Source organism: Papio anubis, chromosome 6, assembly GCF_008728515.1.
Source record: "Papio anubis isolate 15944 chromosome 6, Panubis1.0, whole genome shotgun sequence".
Classification (NCBI taxonomy): domain Eukaryota; kingdom Metazoa; phylum Chordata; class Mammalia; order Primates; family Cercopithecidae; genus Papio; species Papio anubis.
The window spans coordinates 34,356,251-34,378,129 of NC_044981.1; the positions used below are offsets into that span (position 1 = coordinate 34,356,251).

General features: G+C 42.1%; 1 protein-coding gene across 11 annotated transcripts in view; it reads left to right on the forward strand.

Moving 5' to 3' along the window:
- Positions 1-2,064: 2,064 nt before the first annotated feature.
- The window catches only part of MAPK14 (mitogen-activated protein kinase 14), an 84,978-nt gene continuing 65,163 nt past the window's right edge, over positions 2,065-21,879 (forward strand). For 7 of the 11 annotated variants that reach the window (XR_002521533.2, XR_002521534.2, XM_003897513.5 and 4 more), the window contains exon 1: positions 2,065-2,696. Coding sequence is in view for 5 of the 11 variants with exons in the window: in XM_003897513.5 (XP_003897562.1) it covers positions 2,581-2,696 (116 nt within the window). In the remaining 6 variants the exon portion in view is untranslated. The other 4 variants (XM_009205001.4, XM_009205002.4, XM_009205004.4 and 1 more) reach the window with 4 other exon arrangements.

A 21,879-nucleotide genomic window follows, 5' to 3' on the forward strand; every position in this document is an offset into this window, starting at 1 on the left:
CATTCCCTCATTCCCTCGATCCCCCCAACCCCATCCCTCATTTCTTCACAACCATGTTTTTGCTCTTACTTCCCCTTCACCCTCCATTACTTCTTAGAAAGCTTCCTAGCCTCCCTAGTTTGGAACATTCTCAAGCATCATGTTTTTGTAGATAAGAGAATTCCAGCTAAGCTACATTGGATCCAAAACAGCTTTCCATGAATCACCCATGACTCTGTTTTTTGGTTTTATATTGCTTTCCTTGAGGAGGACTGATAATCCTGTACCACTTCTTAAATTGAAATCATGGTCATTGTTCACAATTTTTTCAACAAATACTTATGGGACATGTTTTATGTTATAGACATTGTGCTAGATATTGGGACAAGATAGGCAAAGTCTGAGCCCTCCAAGGTGTGTATGACAGAAAATAGAATAATCACAGGAAATGTTGAGCAATGTCCTGGCTTGGACCTAGTTATTTCTAATACAAGAAACTAAGACAATGATGCAGGATCTGATTCTTCTGCTCATTGTAACAAGCTTTAGCATAGGTGTAGGTTGATAATGGATGTAGGCATGGGGTTATAATGCCTTGCCCATTCACATTTATCTTGTTTAGTTTTTACAAATGACTCTGTTAGTCGGGAATGCAGGGCAGGAATTCTCTCCTAGAAGCTGGAACTAAGGTTCAGGAAAGGTCAGTTGACTTGCCTAAATTCGATGAGACTTCTGCCCTCTTCTCCTTACTCGAAAGGTGTGAGTTGAATGCTTAAAATCCTCTTCACTGATGGCTCTTCAGGATAGGAGTCAGTTTCAAATCTTCAGTGTAATGGTTTTTTAAATGCTTTTCAAAGGGAGATATCAGACTTTCCTGAATCAGAATTACCTAAGATGTATTATAAAAATACATGCTCTTGATGCCTTCCTCTGACCTACCCAATTAGACTCCCTGTGAGTCCTGGGAACTTGCATCTTAAACTCCCAGGGTGATTTTTCTGCATGTAAGTTTAAGAACTATTAGGAGAGTTTGAATGGAAAGCCTCAGCCTTTTTTTTTTTTTTTTGAGACGGAGTCTCCTTCTGAGGCCAGGCTGGAGTGCAGTGGCGCGATTTTAGCTCACTGCAACCTCCGCCTCCCGGATTCAAGCAATTCTCCTGCCTCAGTCTCCCGAGAAGCTGGAACTACAGGCTCAAGCCACCATGCCCAGCTAATTTTTGTATTTTTTAGTAGAGACGGGGTTTCACCATGTTGGCCAGGATGGTCTCTATCTCTTGACCTCGTGATCCGACCGCCTCGGCCTCCCAAAGTGCTGGGATAACAGGCGTGAGCCACCGCGCCCAGCCCCTGGAAAGCCTCAGCTTTGATGCAGGGTTAACATTTGCCTTTGGGACATATTTCGTCAGCATCTCGAAGAGTAACCCATATGTAGAGTAACCCATATGTCCTTGAGCAGATGGGAATGCAACAGCCTTCTGGCCAGAACCTGTCTCTCACTTTTTTTTTTTTTTTTTTTTTAATTTGAGACGGAGTTTCGCTCCTGTTTCCCAGGCTGGAGTGCAATGGCGCGATCTCGGCTCACCACAACCTCCGCCTCCCGGGTTCAAGCGATTCTCCTGCCTCTGCCTCCCGAGTAGCTGGGACTCCAGGTGCGCGCCACCACGCCCAGCTAATTTTGCATTTTTAGTAGAGACGGGGGTTTCTCCATTTTGGTCAGGCTGGTCTCGAACTCCCGACCTCAGGTGATCCGCCCGCTTCGGCCTCCCAAAGTGCTGGGATTACGGGCGTGAGCCACCGCGCCCTGCCACCTGTCTCTTTTTCATGCAAGTGTTTTTTGGAATTTGGGGGTTCAGCTGAGCAGGTGCTCCGCTGCTGGTAACTACTCGCAGTTAAAGATCTTTTGACTCTTTCCCCGACACGCTATTTGTCACTGTCGTTTTCCACCACAGAGCCAGGTATTTGCCCTGCCGGCCACGGTGGGGCGCGCGCGGCGTGTGCTGCCCGCTTATCTCTTCCTTCCCTGGTCCGCCTTCGCGCCCTTAAGGAGACAGTCCCTGGGAGTTTCTGCCTTTGGGCTCCAGTTGTTGCTCTCTTCTCGCGAGAACTGCTCCTCCCATCCTCTCCTCTCACGAAGCCCCGCCCGCGAAGAGGTTCCATATTGGGTAAAATCTCGGCTCTCGGAGAGTCCCGGGAGCAGTTCTCGCGAGAGTACTGCGGGAGGCTCCTGTTTGCTGGCTGTGGAACCGCGACCACTGGAGCCTCAGCGGGCGCAGCAGCTGGATCCGGAGTACTGCGACGCAGCTCGGAGTCGGCCTTGTAGGGACGAAGGTGCAGGGAAATCGCGGCGGGCGCAGCCTTGAGCGCCGGAGCGCGTCCCTGCCCTTAGCGGGGCTTGCCCCAGTCGCAGGGGCGCATCCAGCCGCGGCGGCTGACAGCAGCCGCGCGCGCGGGAGTCTGCGGGGTCGCGGCAGCCGCACCTGCGCGGGCGACCAGCGCAAGGTCCCCGCCCGGCTGGGCGGGCAGCAAGGGCCGGGGAGAGGGTGCGGGTGCAGGCGGGGGCCCCATAGGGCCACCTTCTTGCCCGGCGACTGCCGCTGGAAAATGTCTCAGGAGAGGCCCACGTTCTACCGGCAGGAGCTGAACAAGACAATCTGGGAGGTGCCCGAGCGTTACCAGAACCTGTCTCCAGTGGGCTCCGGCGCCTATGGCTCTGTGTGGTGAGTGTCGCCGGGCCTGGGGCCGCTGTGGGCAGGGTGGCCCCTCGCGCCCGAGAGCCAGGCCTGCACCACTGCTCTGCGTTGCGTCAAGTGGCAGGAATTTTCCTCGGGGGAGGGCATTGCTGCCCCTTCGAGCTCTGCCTGTTCTGCACCTCCTGCACCCCTCGCCCTGCACTCACGCGGGTATTGCGGTCCACCGTGTGCAGCGCTCAAGTCCGCTGCGAGAGGTAGGTGGTGGTGCTGGAGCTCGGTTCTGGCTAGCACCCTGCGCCTTCGCCTCTCGGAAGGTTGCTGCTCGGCGGCAGGCACCGGGGGAAGGGCTGCTTCCTTGGGGGTCTCCCTCCCGACCTGGAGCAGAAGGACCCTCTCCCGCGATGCGCCCACGCTGTGGCGCCGGACCCTGTCCTCTGAGCAGACAAGCTTGGGGAGCTGCTGGGAGAAGCAGAAGGGCAGAGCCCAACCCGAAGACTGCGGTCATCTAAACAAAACTGACCAGGAAGGGAGCTCTCTCCGGGCCTTTTTTTTTTTTTTCCCCAAACCTCTGTCGAAATCCCATCTCGAGAAGTGTTCTTTTTGAAATCGCACTTGAATTAGCAGCGATCCATAGAGCTTAAAATGCCGACTTTATCTCGGTGAACACTGTGCCAGCTTGAGTGGTGTGTTTCCGATTCGGTTGAAAGCGTATTTCCTTTCTGTGGAGGGGCGGCGGTGGTAGTGCCTGCAAGAACGCTGCAGCTTGAGAAACTGGCAGTCTCACTGATTAGTCACATACCACTGCTCATTTAAGTATTGTTCGACAAAACAGTTTTTTCATTTGGAGCAAGAAAGATTCAGATCTGTAAGGCGCCCTCAAGATCAAAAAATTATTAACAGTGCTAGGAGGTATTGTAAATATTTTTTGAGATAATTCCTGCGAATACTGTGTTTTAAAAGTCCCTTTCAGAGTTTGCAGGGATTTATCTAGTTATCTGCATTTATGGCCTGAGGTACACGATGGTTTTCGTAAGAATATGGAACCACATAGAAAAGGAAGGGAAGAGATACTTTTTAGCTTTAATTTACACCGTGAGTGTGTTTTAAATTAAGTCGATACCATGTAATTTCCAGACCTGAAATATTTCACTAACTGCTCTCTAATTTTCAAGGCTTTATACCCTGTATTTTAGATTTTCTATAATTTAAAAGCTACGGATCTGAAACTAAATATCAGATTTAACTGTTAGCTTTTTCTGTGTTTTAGTAATTCGTATTGTATGCGTCATTTGAAAAGGGGCCTGTAAAATCGTTTTTTGTTTTGGAACAAATTCCAGGCTTTGGATGTGTTAATCTTTAAATATGATTTCTGTGTTTCCCAAAGTCACATCATGAATTTCCTGTTTGGTAGAATCTTCTGGGTAATTGAGATTGTGCAATTGTGTCCAGTAACAGATCATATTGCAATTTCTAGTTCAAGCTGCTTAAGTTATGTTGCAGATGGCACCGTGCGTGACATCTTTCTCCCATTTTTACAGCATGGCAGTTTACATTTTAAAGGAATTTGCAGGATTTTACATTCAGAGAGTATGTATGTGTATAGTTGATTTGCAGCATTTTACATTCGATATATACATGTTAATATATGTATATCCATTCAGTATATACATATTATGTATATCTAGTTGATTTGCTAATTTTCAAAGATGTATTTGGATCATTGTTCTTTTAATATTTTATAGCTCATTAATATACTTCCATTTTTTCATTCTTGAATTGACACATTCATTTCTGTAGTATCACGTTTTTGTTTTCAATGCTATTTAAATTTTAATGGAGTGATAACAGCAGAATAACTCAAGTATAGAGGGTTTGGGTGAACTCCAGTTGAATTCCTCGCAAAGGTTCAGTACTGTTGGTGACTAGCTCTGCACTGGAACAGGAGATCCAGATTTACAGTGAAGTACCATTAAAATTAACTCCACATTTCTTTAGTGGTATATTTTTCTGTGGTATAAAAGCCAGCAGAGGCCGGGCGCGGTGGCTCAAGCCTGTAATCCCAGCACTTTGGGAGGCTGAGACGGGCGGATCACGAGGTCAGGAGATTGAGACCGTCCTGGTTAACACGGTGAAACCCCGTCTCTACTAAAAAATACGAAAAAGTAGCCGGGCGAGGTGGCGGGCGCCTGTAGTCCCAGCTAACCGGGAGGCTGAGGCAGGAGAATGGCGTAAACCCGGGAGGCGGAGCTTGCAGCGAGCCGAGATGGCGCCACTGCACTCCAGCCTGGGCGCAGAGCGAGACTCTGTCTCAAAATAAAAAAAAAGCCAGCAGTATCTGACACTTAAAAGTACTTTTATTGAACAGATTTTTAAAAATAGGTAATATATTGACATTGTATAAAATTTGAAAGTTTTAAAAAGGTATTCAGTGGGCCGGGCGCGGTGGCTCAAGCCTGTAATCCCAGTAGTTTGGGAGGCCGAGGCGAGTGGATCAGGAGATCTGGAGATCGAGACCATCCTGGCTAACACAGTGAAACCCCATCTCTACTAAAAATACAAAAAATTAGCCTGGTGTGGTGGCAGGCGCCTGTAGTCCCAGCTACTCGGGAGGCTGAGGCAGGAGAATGATGTGAACCCGGAAGGCGGAGGTTGCAGTGAGCCGAGATCGCGGCACTGCACTCCAGCCTGGGCGACAGAGCGAGACTCTGTCTCAAAAACAAAAAAAGGTATTCAGTGTAAAGTCTCGTTTTTTGTTCTCCAGCCACTCTACTGTCTTTGTCAAAGACAAGCACTGTTAAGTGTCTTGTGTCTTTCCAGGGGGGCAGAGTTTTTTTATTTGCTTGTTTGTTTAGTAGTCTTTCTACTAAAGGGATTTAAGATGTAACCTACAGCATATTGGTGAAGGAAAATACAACTGAAACTGAAATTATTTGACAGTTAACAATAAACAATTATAACTAATATTGGAATGAAAATACCAGAATTTAGATTTACAATTAAGTGTTATCTTATTCAGAGTTTCGGTGTAGTTATTTGAAGTTGTTCTTTTCTTTGAGATGAAGTCTCACTCTGTTGCCCAGGCTTGAGTGCAGTGGTGCCATCTCGGCTCACTGCAACTTCCACCTCCTGGGTTCAAGCGATTCTCCTGCCTCAGCCTCCGGAGTAGCTGGGACTACAGGTGCCCTCCACCATTCCCAGCTAATTTTTGTATTTTTAGTAGAGACGGGGTTCTCCATGTTGGCCAGGCTGGTCTCAGACTCCTGACCTTGAGTGATCTGCCCTCCTTGGCCTCCCAAAGTGCTGGGATTACAGGCCTGAGCCACTGTGCCCGGCCTGAAGTTGTTCTTTCAATGAGTACCTTTTTATGTGTGGCAGAAAACATTTTTTGGAACTTCTTTTAGAATCCACTTTGGAGCCTATGATACTCTTCTTCTTTTTTTTTTTTATTTTGAGACAGAGTCTTACTCTGTTGCCCAGGTTGGAGTGCAATGGCACCATCTCTGTTCACTGTAACCTCCACCTCCTGGATTCAAGCGATTCTCCTGCCTCAGGCTCCCAAGTAGCTGGAATTACAAGTGTGCAACACCATGCCCGGCTGATTTTTGTATTTTTTAATACAGACAGGGTTTCACCACGTTGGCCAGGCTGGTCTCTAACTCCTTACTTCAGGTGATCTGCTCACCTTGGCCTCCCAAAGTGCTGAGATTACAGGGGTGAGCCACTGTGTCTGGCCATCCATCTTCATTTTTTTGAGAGCAGATTTGATTTTAGGGAATAACAGTCCATTTGAATCCAAATAATTTAGGGAATTTGGACTCAAAGATTAGGCAATCAGGTTGGTGATACTACTGTTTTAGGTCAGATAGGAGTTACAAGTATAAAGTAATGACACAGCATTTTTTGTGTGACTTCTTGAACTGGACGTGAAGTCTGCTTCCAAAAATATCTCAGAATTTTATTTTATTAATATTTATTTATTTTGTAGAGATAGGGTCTTACTGTGTTGCCCAGGCTGGTCTCAAACTCCTGGCCTCAAGCATTTCTCCCACGTTGGCCTCCCAAAGTGCTGGGATTATAGGGATGAGCCACCACACCCAGTCCCTGAATTTTATTTTCAAGAATGAAGATAAATGAATAGAATATTTCAATGAATAAAATTCATTCATTGAAATATTTGTCAGTTTCCTAATTATTGCTCTGAAGTGCCGGGTACTTTGATGTGTAACATTTATAAATTATTTTAAGCCTATATTAATTTATACTAAGTATAGTAAAAAAACAAGTAGCAGCCTGTGTGATAACCAACTATGAATCAAAATAAGGTTTTACATATATGCCTTTCCTTTAAAGGGTAAAGGGAACTAGACTAGGTCTTGCAGTTTTAAGGAACTTTATGCATTGTCTGTGAGGGGAAATGAAGCAAAATTGTTTAAGAATACATTGTTGCAAAGCATTGATTTTGGGGTTTTGGGACAGAAGGGGAGAATCTTTGTGGTGAGTTTAAGGAAATACAAACAGGAACTTAAAAGTGCCTTTCCTCTGGGGTACTGTTTTTCCAGGCCCTTGCTGTTGATTAGAGGAGGTGGGGCACTGGTAACCATAAAATAGGAGGTGATAGTTGAGAATTACTCTTAGATCATATTCAACTGTTTATTCAACAGTGTTTATTGAATACCTACTATGGGCCAGATAGCTAGGTTCTGGAAGTAGAGTGCTAAAGACAATCCATTCTCAACTGGAGCTTATAGTCTAGTGGGTTTAATAACTACATTTTGTGGATTGCTTGCTATGTTCTAGCATTGTGCTGTGCACTGTATCTTCAGCATAGAAAGTATATAACAAAACCTTTGGTAAAAGGATAGCAAAACTTGCTAAGAAATAAAATACAACTTCCTAAGTGCTTTGTGGAACAAGATTATTCTAGTATAATAAAAATAAATGAAGCTAACTTTTTTTAAACTATTAGTGGCCATTCACCGTTTTAAATCTTTTTTTAAATTATTTTTTATTTTTTTTAGAATGAGCCAGGGTGCAAAGAAATAAAAATGCATCATTATTAAGTATACAAGGGTGACTTTCTTGACTCCTGACCAGTGAGAAGGTCTACTTTTCTAGTAGTGATAGTAGGTCCATGCTGAGCTTTCCATTCTTTTCTTTGTAACCAAAAGTAAGGTAGTTGCCTGTATGTTACCAGTGCTAGTCAATAAGAAATCTTGAAACATAATTAATGGCAAACATTTGTATTATTTATGTATAAAGGTTGTTTTAAGAAAGAGTTCATTTGAAGCTGACTGTAAAGTCATTTTATTTATCAAATCCCATTTTTCCACTGTTTTTTTTTTTTTTTTTTTCGCCCAGGCTGGAGTGCAGTGGCACGATCTCGGCTCACGGCAACCTCTGCCTCCCGGGTTCAAGCAATTCTCCTGAGTAGCTGGGATTACAAGTGCACGCCACCACGCCTGGCTGATTTTTGTATTTTCAGTAGAGATGGGATTTTACCATGTTGGTCAGGCTAGTCTCGAACTCCTGACCGCGTGCTCCGCCCATCTTGGCCTCCCAAAGTCCTGGGATTACAGGAGTAAGCCACTGCACCTGGCCTCCACTGGTTCTTCTTTGAAATAAGCTTATCTGGGATCTCCAGGTTTTCAATTCTGCCAGTTTGATTTCTTGATACTGAGGAGTACTCTGCTTTTGATTTCTTCCTAGCCCAGTCTCAGAGATGATCTGTGTTGACTTTGCCTTTCATGGGCAAGAGTACAGATATTGCTGGGCCTCTAGGGCCTACAGTTCAAAGATGGAAGAATTCACTGGGGTAGATCACCCTCACTTTAGAATTAAATGACATTTTTAGGGATTTTTGCAGTTTATAAAGTGTTTTCATTCAAAACGTTATCAATCAGTTCTCACTAGCTCCATGGAGGCTGATATTTATTAACCCCATTTTATAGATGGACTCATTCATTAAAAGAATGGCATACTTGTCAGTGCTACTTTTAGTAGTCTCCTTTCCGATAGATGTGGGCTGCTGAGGTTGTGTGGTGGCACCTTCTCTTATGCCACCTTCTCTTATGCCACCTATTGTGAAAAAGGGATTGCTGAGTCACTCGGAATAGAGCTTGAGTGTAGGAAAGCAATCCCACCAGTGTCATTGCCCAGTTTATGTGAGGGGAAATGACTTAATTTAACCCATTAAAGTCATGTCTCCTTCTCAGAACTGATAAACCAAAAATGCACTCATTGCCCAGATTAAATTTTTTTCTGAAGGAATTATTAGGCAGTGCAAATAGTTAATTCCTGAATTTATGAATCCTATTGGTTTGAAATTCTTTAGTGTACATTTATGTAAAGTTGGGACTGTCCATACATGTTTGTGTTATGTACATATAGGATATAAATAGAAATAACTGCCTCTCCAGCCCTTTGAAAATATATTAGATTTTTGCTTTTTGCAGTAAAATTTGTTGTAAAACTGATTTGTTCTTATCTAAGAGGTATAATTACTGCAGTGCTCAGAAAAGTCTCATTATAAAGTGGGCACCCCTGACTTAGAGCTTAGGAATTTCTTCTCATGGCTGCTATGGAAGTCATGCGCCTATTTCATCAGAAAAATAACCAAAAACTTCTTTAAACTTGGAAATGTTTTTTGTAAAAGAAACATCAGTATTTGGAGTTGTTTGTCTTTCACAGTGCTCCCATAAATTAAGTACAGGCACAACTCATCTTATGCTTCACAGATAATTGCTTTTTTTTTTTTTTTTTTTTTTTACAAATTGAAGGTTTGTGACAACCCTGTGGTAAGCAAGTCTAGTGGCATCATTTTACCAACAGCATGTGCTCACATCATGTCTCCATGTCACATTTTGGTAATTCTCGCAATATTTCTTTTCTTTTTCTTTTTTTTTTTTTTTTTGAGATGGAGTTTCGCTCTGTCGCCCAGGCTGGCGTTCCGTGGCGCGATCTCGGCTCACTGCAACCTCCGCCTTCCAGTTTCAAGTGATTTTCCTGCCTCAGCCTCCCGAGTAGCTGGGACTATAGGCATGTGCCACCACGCCCAGCTAATTTTTGTATTTTTAGTAGAGATGGGGTTTCACCATGTTGGTCAGGCGGTTTTCGAACTCCTGACCTTGTGATCTGCCTGCCTCGGCCTCCCCAAACGCTGGGATTACAGGTGTGAGCCACCGTGCCCGGCAATTCTCGCAATATTTCAAACTTTCTTCTTCTTATTAAATGTTATGGGGATCTGAGATCACTGATCTTTGATGTTACTGTTGTAATTGTTTTGAGGTATCTGGAACCATGCCCATAGGCAGACTTAATTGATAAACATTGTGTGTGTTCTGACTGCTCTGCCAACCAGCTGTTGCCTCTCTCCATCTCCTAAGGCCTCCTTATTCCCTGAGACACAATAATATTGGAATTAGGCCAATTAATAGCACTACAGTGGTTTCTAAGTGTTCAAGTGAAAGGAATGGTTGCATGTCTCTTACTTTAAATCAAAAGCTAGAAATGATTAAACAGTGAGGAAGGCATGTCGAAAACTGAGATAAGCTGAAAGCTAGGCTTCTTGTACCAAACAGCCAATTTGTGAATGCAAATGAAAAGTTTTTGAAGGAAATTAAAAGTTATATTCCAGTAAACAAATGAATGATTAGAAAGTAAAACAGCCTTGTTGCTGAGATGGAGAAAGTTTTAGTGGTCTGGATAAAAGAACAGACCAACCACAACATGCCCTTAAGCCAAAGCCTAATCTAGAGCAAAGCCCTAACTCTCTTTAATTGTATGAAGTTTGAGACAGGTGAGAAAGCTGCAAAAGATAAGTTTGAAGCTAGCAGAGGGTGGTTCATAGGTTTAAGGAAAGAACTTGTCTCCATAGCATAACTTTATAGTGCAAGGTGGCTGGGGGCGGTGGCTAACATCTGTAATTCCAGCACTTTGGGAGGCTGAGGCAGGTAGATCATCTGAGATCAGGAGTTTGAGACCAGCCTGGCCAACATGGCGAAACTCTGCCTCTACAAAAAATACAAAAATTTGTTTTTTGTATTTTTTGGTGTTGTGGCGTGTACCTGTAGTCCCAGCTGCTTGGGAGGCTGAGGCAGGAGAATTGCTTGAACCCAGGAAGTGGAGGTTGCAGTGAGCCACTGCAACCAAGTGGCAACCGAGATTGTGTCACTGCACTCCAGCCTGGGTGATAGAGCAAGAGTACATCTCAAAAAAAAAAAAAAAAAAAAAGAATAAAAACTTCCATAGATGAGACATTGCTTCTCAGAAATGAATAAAGCAAGTAGTTTCTTGAGGTGGAATCTACCGTTGGTGAAGATGCTTATGAACATTGTTGAAATGACAACAAAGGGTTTACAATATTACATAAACTTAGTTGATAAAGCAGCAGCAAGGTTTGAGAGGATCGACTCCCATTTTGAAAATAGTTCTACTGTGAGTAAAATGCTGTCAAACACCATTGCAGGCTACAGAGAAATCTGTCACGAAAGGAAGAGTAAATCAATGCAGCAAGCTTCACTGTTGTCTTATTTTTAGGAATTGCCATAGTCATTCCAACCTTCAGCAATTATCACCTTGATCAGTCAGCAGCCATCAACACTGAGACAAGACCTTCCACCAGCAAGAAGATAGTGACTTGCTGAAGGCCCAGGTGACCCTTAGCATTTTTTAGCAAAAAAGTGTTTTATTTATTTATTTATTTATTCATTCATTCATTCATTCATTTATTTTTTCGAGACAGAGTCTCGCTCTGTCACCCAGGCTGGAGTGCAGTGGCACAATCTCGGCTCACTGCACCCTCCACCTCACAGGTTCAAGCAATTCTCCCCCCTTAGCCTCCCGAGTAGCTGGGATTACAGGTATGCGCCACCATGCCCAGCTAATCTTTGTATTTTTAATAGAGATGGGGTTTCACCATGTTGGTTAGGCTGGTCTCAAACTCGGACCTCAAGCCATCCTTCTGCCTCAGCCTCCCAAAGTGCTGGAATTAATAGATATGAGCCATCGTGCCTAGCCAATAAAATATTTTTAAATTAAGGTATGTGTGTATGTGTGTGTGTGTATATATATATATTTTGACATACTACTAGTGCATACTTAATAGAGTACAGTATCGTAAATATAACTTGTATTTGCATTGGGAAACCAAAAAATTCATGTTACTCATTTTTTTGTGATACTCACTTTGTTGTGGTTATCTGGAACTGAACTCATGATATCTCTGAGGTACACTTGGATGTATGTGTTAAGGATTTACAAAATTAACCAGTTTTCTCATGCAGTGTTCAAGTCTATTAATAATTTATTCTAGGGAAGAAGAAGTGGTGGTTTGTAAATTCTGCACTTAACAAAATACTGGGTTTTGGGCATGCTTGGCTCCAAGGCTGAATGTAGTGGGGAAAGAAGTATACGAGAGGCCAGGCGCCGTGGCTCACGCCTGTAATCCCAGCACTTTGGGAGGCCGAGGCGGGTGGATCACGAGGTCAGGAGATCGAGACCATCCTGGCTAACACGGTGAAACTCCGTCTCTACTAAAAATACAAAAAACGAGCCGGGCGTGGTGGCGGCGCCTGTGGTCCCAGCTCCTCGGGAGGCTGGGGCAGGAGAATGGCGGGAACCCGGGGGGCGGAGCTTGCAGTGAGTTAAGATGGCGCCGCTCACTCCAGCCTGGGCCACAGAGCGACACTCCGTCTCAAAAAAAAAAAAAAAAAAAAAAAAGAAGTATACGAGAGTGAGGAGTCTAGGATTTCCAAGTTTTGGCCTTGGGCAAATGGATATATTTTAGTGCCGTTTTCTGAACTTTGTGTTACAAAGTTACAAAGAGTGTTACAGGGTACAAGATTATAGAGAGAAAGGGGAAGGAACATAGGTTCATGGTAATCTCCTTGAGGACAGGACTCATTATACATTGAGTGTCTACCATGTATGGTTTGCTGTAAGTGCTGGAGATGAAATATGAATAACAAAGACAAAAATTTCTGCCTTAAGAAGCTATATTCTGACCAGGTGCAGTGAGGGATTATATTCTGTAATCCCTGCACTTTGGGAGGCCAAGGTAGGAGGTTTCCTTGAGCCGGGTAGTTAGAAACCAGCAGCCTGGGCAAAATGGGGAGACTCCTCTACTAAAAAATAAAAATAAAAAATTAGGCAAGCTTGGTGGCACACTCCTGTAGTTCCAGCTACTTGGGAGGCTGAGGTGGAAGGACTGCTTGAGCCTGAGAAGTTGAGACTGTAGTGAGCTGTGATCCTGCCAGTGTACTCCAGCCTGGGTGACAGAGTGAGCCCCTGTCTCCAGAAACAAACAAACAAACAAAAAAAAAAAAAAAAAAAAAAGGAAGCTATATTCTAATGGGGATGGCAGTGGAAGTATATAATAAACAAGTAAAATTTATAGTGTGTGAGGTAAGTGCTGTGGAGAAAATGCAACAAGGGAAGGAGAGTGAGTGCTAGGATGCCTATTGCACTTTTAAGCAAGGTGAACAGGGTAAGCATCATTGATAAAGTAACAATTGAGCAAAAACCTGAAGAAGGTGATATAGAACACTGGTTGGACATGGGTGAGGATGTAAGAACATTCTAGGCTGAGGATTAACAAGTGTGCAAAAGCCCTGAAGTAAGGGCCCTGTGTTCCAGGAAATAGCTAAGAGGCCAGTACAGCTGGAGCTAAATGAACCAGGGGCCAAATATAGGGAGAAAAGTGGAGTGAGGGATGGGTCGCAGATGTTCAGGGATCATGTAGGGTCTTATTTGCCTTTATAAAGACTGTGACTTTTCCTTTGAGTGAGAGGGGAAGCCTTGGAGGGTTGTGACCAGAGGAAGGACATGACCTAAATCATGTTTTGACAGATCACTGCGCTCTAGGGTCCCAAGTGTTTCATTTCGGTTTCTTACCCATTCTACCCTAAATGACTACTGTGAATAGGATAGAATGGTGGAGTTAGATGAATTGATGCAGAGCCCTGACCCATGCTCACAACTCTCATTCCAGCAGTCCCAGAGTGCCAGAGCCAGTATTTTTGTTGGGCCCTAGAAATTTAGGGTATTCCAGTCCAGCTCTTTAAATAACATGGGCTTCCTTTACTTTTTCAGGTTTTTGTTGCCAAAAGGAAGGGAGCAGAGCTTAGCTCTTGAGTTTAGCTGGAAAAGGAAGATGAGTCTGCTGGCAGATTGTTTTTTAACTTCTTTGCCTTTTAGGGTTTTTCTTACTTTTGGATCGTGTTTTAAAAGTCATTTTTACCTTCTTTCAACAGTTAAACATTTAAGATCTTATTTATTTGATTTTATTTGACTCTTTTTCTGACTTATATTCCTCTGCCTTTTCCCCATTATAATACTTTTAGTAGAGATTGGACCATTGTTATCTGTCATTAATATCTTGGCTTTGAGGTCCCAAGGACTTCTCTGTTAAACTTGAATACGTTGTATAGATTGAAAGATTCTACAGACATGTGACCCTATAAAAACCCATATTATTTATTGTCCTCCCTGCCTTTACAGATGTAAGCCCCCCTCCTCTTTTCATCAGAGCTCTCCCTCTTTTACTGCTCTGTCATCAAGTTGCAGAAAATAAGTTTTCCTGCAAACATAGATTCCCATGGCAACATAACAGAAAGGTAATAGAACAAATGTTTATTTTGTCTAGACCTGCTGTCTGAGTAACATTAGACCCTGAACATGTTGGCTCCTGTTACTTGAATGTGTGGTTACAAATTCCTTATTTTCCTCAAAACTTACTTCTCTTAGACCTTCATGATATTGTCACTGTGCCTGTGATATGGAGGAAGGTGTGTGTGTGAGTATGTGTGCCTTACTGTCATTCTACTCAAAAGTATGTATTGATTGCATTTTCAAGCTTATGGCTTAAAATCTAGACACCACACAACATGTGAGCATGTGAAGAAAAAAAAAGCATACCAGTTTTGTCCTTTGTTTTCATAAGTTCATTAATTTAGTATTTCCAGTGCACTATACTAGGTGTTTTGTTTACAGAGATTTAAAACAGAAGAAGGGTACCTGCTTTCGAAAATATCAGTCCAGGCTGTGTGTGGTGGTTCACGCCTGTAATCCCAGCACTCTAGGAGGCTGAGGTGGGCGGATCACTTGAGGTCAGGAGTTGGAGACCAGCCTGGCCAACATGGTGAAACCCGTCTCTGCAAAAATTAGCTGGGCGTGGTGGTGTGTGCCTGTAATCCCAGCTATTTGGGAGACTGAGGCACGAGAATTGCTTGAACCGGGGAGGCGGAGGTTGCAGTGAGTCCAGATCGCACCCCTGCGCTCCTGCCTGGGCAACAGAGCAAGACTCAGTCTCAAAAAAAAAAAAAAGTATCAGTCCAGAGGAGACATATTTATGTTTCCTCAGAGATGGCTTTAGGAGTCCTTTGTAGCTTTTATTTTCTGCATTCTTCCTGCTTAAGTTGGCATTTGAAATCTACCTTTGTATTGCTAATTCTTCTCTTAAGATCTTTTTAGATTTTTCTATGTCTCAGATTGAGTGACTGCTGTGGTTTGAATGTATTCCCCAAAGTTCATATGTTAGAAACTTAATCCCCAATGCAACAGTGTTGGGGAGTGGGGCCTAAGAAGTGATCAGGTCATGAGGGCTCTGCACTCCTGACTGGATTAATGTCATGATCAAGGAAGTGGGTTAGTTATCACTAGAGTGGCTTTATTATTAAAGCAGGTTCAGTCCCCTCTTGCTCTCTCTCTCTCACCATCTCTTGTCTTCTGTCACCCTCTTGCCTTCCACTACTGGATTACACAGCAAGAAGGCCCTAACTAGATGCCAGCACCTTGATACTGGACTTCCCCGCCTCATGGACTGTGAGAAATAAGTTTATTTTTTAATAAATTACCCAATCTGTGATACTCTATTATAGCAACACAAAATGGACTAAGATTGACATACTGGTCATTTTTTACATCTAAGGTAATTTTATGCAAAGGTATATATTGGAAATCTGTGTCAGATAAGCCTTTCCATCTGATGATTCAGATGTAGAAATGATGACATCAGCATGTGTTCACACGAAGTCAAAACAACATCTTTTGATCTGCCAAGGGCTCAGGGAGGATGTTTTAGGAGGAAAAAGGAACTGTGAGGGTAAGAGTCCTTTAGTTCCTTAACCCATCCCTATACTTGCACTTGGGGTAATGTCTCTGGCTGTGACAGTCTTCTCACCTATAACATGTGGCCCTAATCATACCCTTACTTTTGTCTGACACACGGTTGAGATGTCTGGCTTATGCAAGTGTATATTTAACTCATCTTTCTTGTATTTCCTCATCCCTGTAGTAGGTATAACTTGATTCTCAGAAATAATTGCTTTGCTTTTAATATCTCCAATAGCTATCTCTTTTTTTCTCTCCTGTCAAATCTTTTATTTAGGGCTTTAGCTGGCATGAACTTTCTGGAACTTAGGCTTTTAAATAAATAGTTTCTATTTATGTTTTCTTCTTCAGGCTACCAAATGCTGGTGAAAATATTAGTTGTCTTCCTCATTCAGTGTAATAAACTATTATGTACTAATGAGCATAGTATTAAGTTGAAGTGAAATGTTGATATTGGCTTCTTATACTGATATACTTCTTATGTCATTCCCTCATTTGACATTAAGTTTGGCTTGCCTCATTTTCTGTTTCCTAGTTTAGTGTTCTGAGCGCGTTATGCTTTGAATGATCTGTTGTGAAATGAGCAATCTCAATATTAAATGATACTGATGCTAGAGCAAACAGAAAAAAGTTAGCAAATTAAGAGAACAGGCAGTAAGTACTATGAGCATCTATTAAGCTCTTTCTGCATTCCCAAATATAGTACAGGTTCAGTGTTCCTTATCCAAAATGCTTCGGATCACAAATGTTTTGGATTTTGGATTTTGGAATATTTGTATTATACTTCCCAGTTGAGCATCTTTTTTCAAAATATCCAAAATCTGAAATGCTCCAATGCATATTTCTCTTGAGCATCATGTTGATGCCCAGAAAGTTTTGGATTTTGAAGCATTTTAGGTTTTGGATTTTCAGATTAGGGTTACTCAACCCGTATAACCCAGAGTAATTCAACCTATTGACATTTTAGGTGGGATAATGTTTTGTTGTGGGGTACAGACTTGTGCGTTGTAGTATGTTTAGCAGCATCCCTGTCTCCTACTTGCTATATACTAATAGCAATTCCCAGTTGTGACAACCAAAAACATCTAGACATTGCCGCATACCTCTTGAGGGGTAGGGAGGGCAAAATCACCTTTAGTTGAGAATCACTTGTATAACCCTATATATTTGGATTGGTTGGTCCTGAGTAAAAACTAGATGGGATAATATGAACCTTCCACCTGCAAAAAGATAGAAATGCTATACTTTTTGCATTATAAATTGGGCCTCTCTAAACATGGTTTTTATTATTTCTAGGAGAGTAGCAGCATTTCTAATGGTCCAGGTCCTAGTTATAACCCGATAAGCTTAATGGATGGGAGAACTTGCACAAGCATGTTTGAAGAGGCCAGGTGTATCACTGGCACGTTTGAGAAACAACTAATTAGGGAGGGAGACCCAGTTTTCATGAACAATTGTGTTTTGTCATTGTCATGGCCCCAGCTTTGGGTGTTTTGAATTTTTTCTGGAAAGGAAATTAGCATGAAGTCCCAGTTGGTAGGTAGGCAGCATTTTCCGTAGTGTCTCTTCTGTATTCTGTGTCCTTCGTCTCCTGTCTTTCAGTATTTAGCATTTTCAAACTCCTAGAAATGAAATGCTGTTTAGAAGTCCACAAAGAGAGCTAGTCCATTGTGAATTACACAAAGAAGTAGTCCATTGTGTATTAATTTTCTGTACGTTTTTGAAGGCTCTTGCATCTGGGAAGGCTTGCTTAGTTTTAAAAATATTAGGTAATAACAGACTGAAATTTTGAAGATCTTATGGATCCAAGGTAGCAGGAACTCAGGAAGATCAGCCTTCTTTGATTTAGAATGTCATTTAGGCACATTATATATTCTGATACCTTAGAAGATACAATGCATTTTCCTGAATTATCATTGCTACTGCTTTAATTACTTTAAGGCTGTGAGGCGGTAACTAACTTTAGTGTCATGATGTATACATCTTAACATTTAATGTGCTCTTTTATTTTTTTTAACACCCCCTTAAAGTACTCTGGTATTCAGATTTTTCCTTGTGTTTCTCTAATTCTCCTATTTCATCCATTGGTCAGTTTTTCCTGCCTCTTTTCTTTCTGCTCCATGATCCATTCTTAAATTTTCTTTTTTCTTTGCATATGCTTTTTGAATTCATTATCTCATAGTCTCAACAATGGTCTTGTTCATATACTATACTTCCAAATTTGTACTTTCAAACCTATTCTCAAGAATGTCTGACCCTTTGGATTCTCAATCTATTGAGATGTAATGTTTCATGCTTTCCCTTGATTACTTTCCTACACACTTGTTGAAGATACCAAAGATGTAGCACTAACTTCTCTTGGAATGGGATTGATGTTACAAACTTGAATGGTTCATTCAGTTTAGATATGTGAAGCGGATATCATCATTAGCACTGATGATTGACAGTAGTTTTAAAAATTCCAGTCAGGAATGAACCAGAAGTTACCTGAAGTTTTCAATAACTCTAGGTATTAATGCAACGTATTTTGAAAGTTTGAAATATATGGGTGTAAATATTGATGCTTACATGTTAGATTTACTGTGGTGAAGGAAATTTGCCAGTCGTCCATCAGACAGTGTTAAATGCCCACCAATGTGTAAAAGCAATAGACCTAAAATATTAATAAATTGTGTATATATGTATGAAGGTATTGATGTGTACAGAGAAGTGGAGACATTGTGAGTTATAGTGGTCAGTATGGTTTCATGGAGGAGGAAGGATTTGAAGATTATTTAAAAAGATGGATATTTGGACAGAAGAAAAGCAAACATTTTCAGACAAGAGAAAACATAAACCAAGAGAATGGATATGAAAAGGACTGTCCTGACAGGAGGAACATCTCAGGTAGGGTGAACCCAGTTGTGGTTCTCATTCTTGTTGTGCTTCAGACTCACTTGTGGAACTTTTAAACGTACCCCCAGAAATTAAGAATGAGGTCTGGAGTGGGACTTAGGCAGTTGCTTTTCTAAAAAGTCTACAAATGGTTCTTTAGGTAGTAGAGAGCTGTTGGAGTTTCTTGAGTTGTGAACTGTTGAGTAAAATTGTTTTAAATTGGTCTTGCTGGAGTGTAAAGAATGGATTAGAGGAAACAATTGTATTGCTTTGTAAAAGTCTGGTAAATGTATTTACGTGTCCCTCTGTTCATTTTGACTCCTCAGCTAGATTTCTTAGTTCCTTGAGATCATAAACAATCAACTTTTAAAGGTACAATGAAGAAATATCTTTTTTTTTTTTTTTTTTTTTTTTTTTTTTGCTGGGTTGGGGGACAGGGTTTTGCTCTCTCACCCAGGCTGAAGTGCAGTTATACAATCAATGGCTCACTGAAGCCTTGAACTCCTGAGTTCAAGCGATCTTCCTACTTCAGCCACCCAAAGTAGCTGAGACAACAGGTGTGTGCCGCCATGCCCGCCTAATGTTTTTTTCTTTTTTTTTAGACACGAGGTCTCACTACCTCATGAAGTTGCCCAGGCTGGTCTTGAACTCCTGAGCTGAAGCTGTCTTCCTGCCTCAGACTTCCAAAGTGCTAGGATTACATGTGTGAGCCACTGCACCTAGCAAGAAATACCTTATCATTCTATTTTCATTTGGAACTTGCAGGCTCATGCCTGTAATCCCAGCACTTTGGGAGGCTGAGGCAGGCGAATCATGAGGTCAGGAGATTGAGACCATCCTGGCTAACATGGTGAAACCCTGTCTCCACTAAAAATACAAAAAAATTAGTCGGGTGTGGTGGCGGGTGCCTGTAGTCCCAGCTGCTGGGGAGGCTGAGGCAGGAGAATGGCATGAACCAGGGAGTCGGAACTTGCAATGAGCCGAGATCGTGCCACTGCACTCCAGCCTGGGTGACAGAGCAAGACTCCGTCTCAAAAAAAAAAAAAAAGAAAGAAAGGACCTCATGATATATGCTAACCTCACCTGTACAGACTTTCTTATTTTCCCTTAATCTCTTACCATTTTGTCAGGTTTTATATATGCAATTCCAGTCTGCTTTAAATCCATTGTGAATAAAGGAAGGTATGCATCAATAAATTTAGAAGTTAAACAATTTTATTAGGATATATGAAGAATCTAGTAACCCAGATTTTCTATGTGTGTGTGACACAAGGGGAGGCAAGTATGAATGTGTAACAAAACATTGAAGTTTATTTAATGATTATCCTTGTATGTTATGTACTGGATTCACAGCAGTAGATGAGTGACAATGACATCCTAATATTGTAATAACTGCTTCTAATTTTTATGTTTCTTTCAGCTATTTTTTACTATACCAATGATTTTATAAGATGTGAATTAATTTGATAACTTTGGAAGGCTTCATGTAAATTCACAATTGGGGAAAAAACTTGTTAAACAGTATGTCCTGAATTTTAGTTTGGAGAACCTGTTTATCATAAAGATAATTTCATTTTATAATGCTGTTCATGAAAACAAGGTTTTACTTGTAGCTCTACTTTTACAAATGTGATTGAGAGGAGTATTCCAGCTTTGCCATGGACCAAGCTCCTTGCCAAACCCACTATAAAAGTTATCACATTTAATTCTAACAAATACCCTACAGATGAAATATAAACATAATTCTCATTTCATGAAAAAATTTAATTAACATCCTCAAGATTATATAGCTATTAAGTGACAGAACTGGAATTAAAATCCAGATAGTCTAATTCCAAAGTCTCGGCTCTTATTTAATCACTCTGTTGGAGTATTATAAACATGTAATAATAAATTGTGATTGTTGGGGTCTGTAGGGTACGATTAATTCTAGCCTGCCTTTTGCTGAATAGATTCAGGAGTCAAATAGAGATAAAAATATTTACTTTATTAGTAAAGCTGGCATGCAGAGTGGCTTGGACAGGCAACTTAAGTGGGCTTCTTTCTTCCCTAGTTAATTGAACTTGCACACTTAATCAGTCAGATCAGCTAGAGAACTGCTGCTGTTCCTTGCTCCCCAGCGGACTTACCAGCGGAGGAGAGAAGAAAGTGCTCAAGTTGCAGGTGGCAGGCAAACTCTGAGGTGGGAAGTTGAAAAAGCTGGGTCCCGCAGGGGCAATGGCCATTTTTCCAGTCTCACCAGAGCTAGTTTAGAGAACTGGGTTTAGAGATGAGTATACATTTACTTGCTACTTTTGAGAGAGAAGAAGTTACTAATTTATGGGTCTGTAGGAGCAGTGGGAGTGGGAAAGAAGAGAACAACCACCCTCCTTTATGTGGGATAAGGAAGGAGTCAGTGTGGGCATTGTAACAGAGTAATTGCTTCTTAGAGGTCCCTGACAGGTTCCTGAGCAGGTGACTATTTAAACCAATACTTGAAGGGTAAGGATTTAGCTATGGAGTGGGATGGGTGCGGAGGAGAAGAAAGTCCTAGGAACCAGGAGCAGCTTGTCTGAATAGTTAAAAGAACTGAAAGGAGCTAGCAGAACACAGTGGCCGAGAGAGAGGGAAAGAGTAGCACAGGAGCAGGTAGAATAATCAGTGGTGGCCAGATCACCTGGGCCTTGTAGGCCATCATGAGAAATTTGTGTTTTACTCTGTATGCCAAGGAGATTTCTTGAACGGTTTGAAGGAGGGGAGCGGTGTGATCTAATTTGTACTTTTATTGCTATTTTTTATTTTTCGTTTTGAGACAGTCTCACTGTATCTTCCAGGCTAGAGTGCAGTGGTGCCATCATGGCACACAGCAGCTTCAACCCTCCTGGGCTCAAGCAGTCCTCCTGCCTCAGCCTCCCAAGTAGCTGGGCATGGTGGCCCATGCCTAATTTTTTTTTTTTTTTTTTTTTTTTTGAGATGGAGTTTTGCTCTTGTTGCCCAGGCTGGAGTGCAATGGCGTGATCTCAGCTCACTGTAACCTCCGCCTCCCTGGTTCAAGCAATTCTTCTGCCTCAGCCTCCTGAGTAGCTGGGATTGCAGGCTCCTGCCACCACACCCAGCTAATTTTTTTTAATGTATATTTTTAGTAGAGACAGGATTTCACCATGTTGGCCAGGCTGGTCTCAAACTCGTAACCATGGCCTCCCAAAGTGCTGGGATTACAGGTGTGAGCCACTGCGTCTGGCTGCCTGAC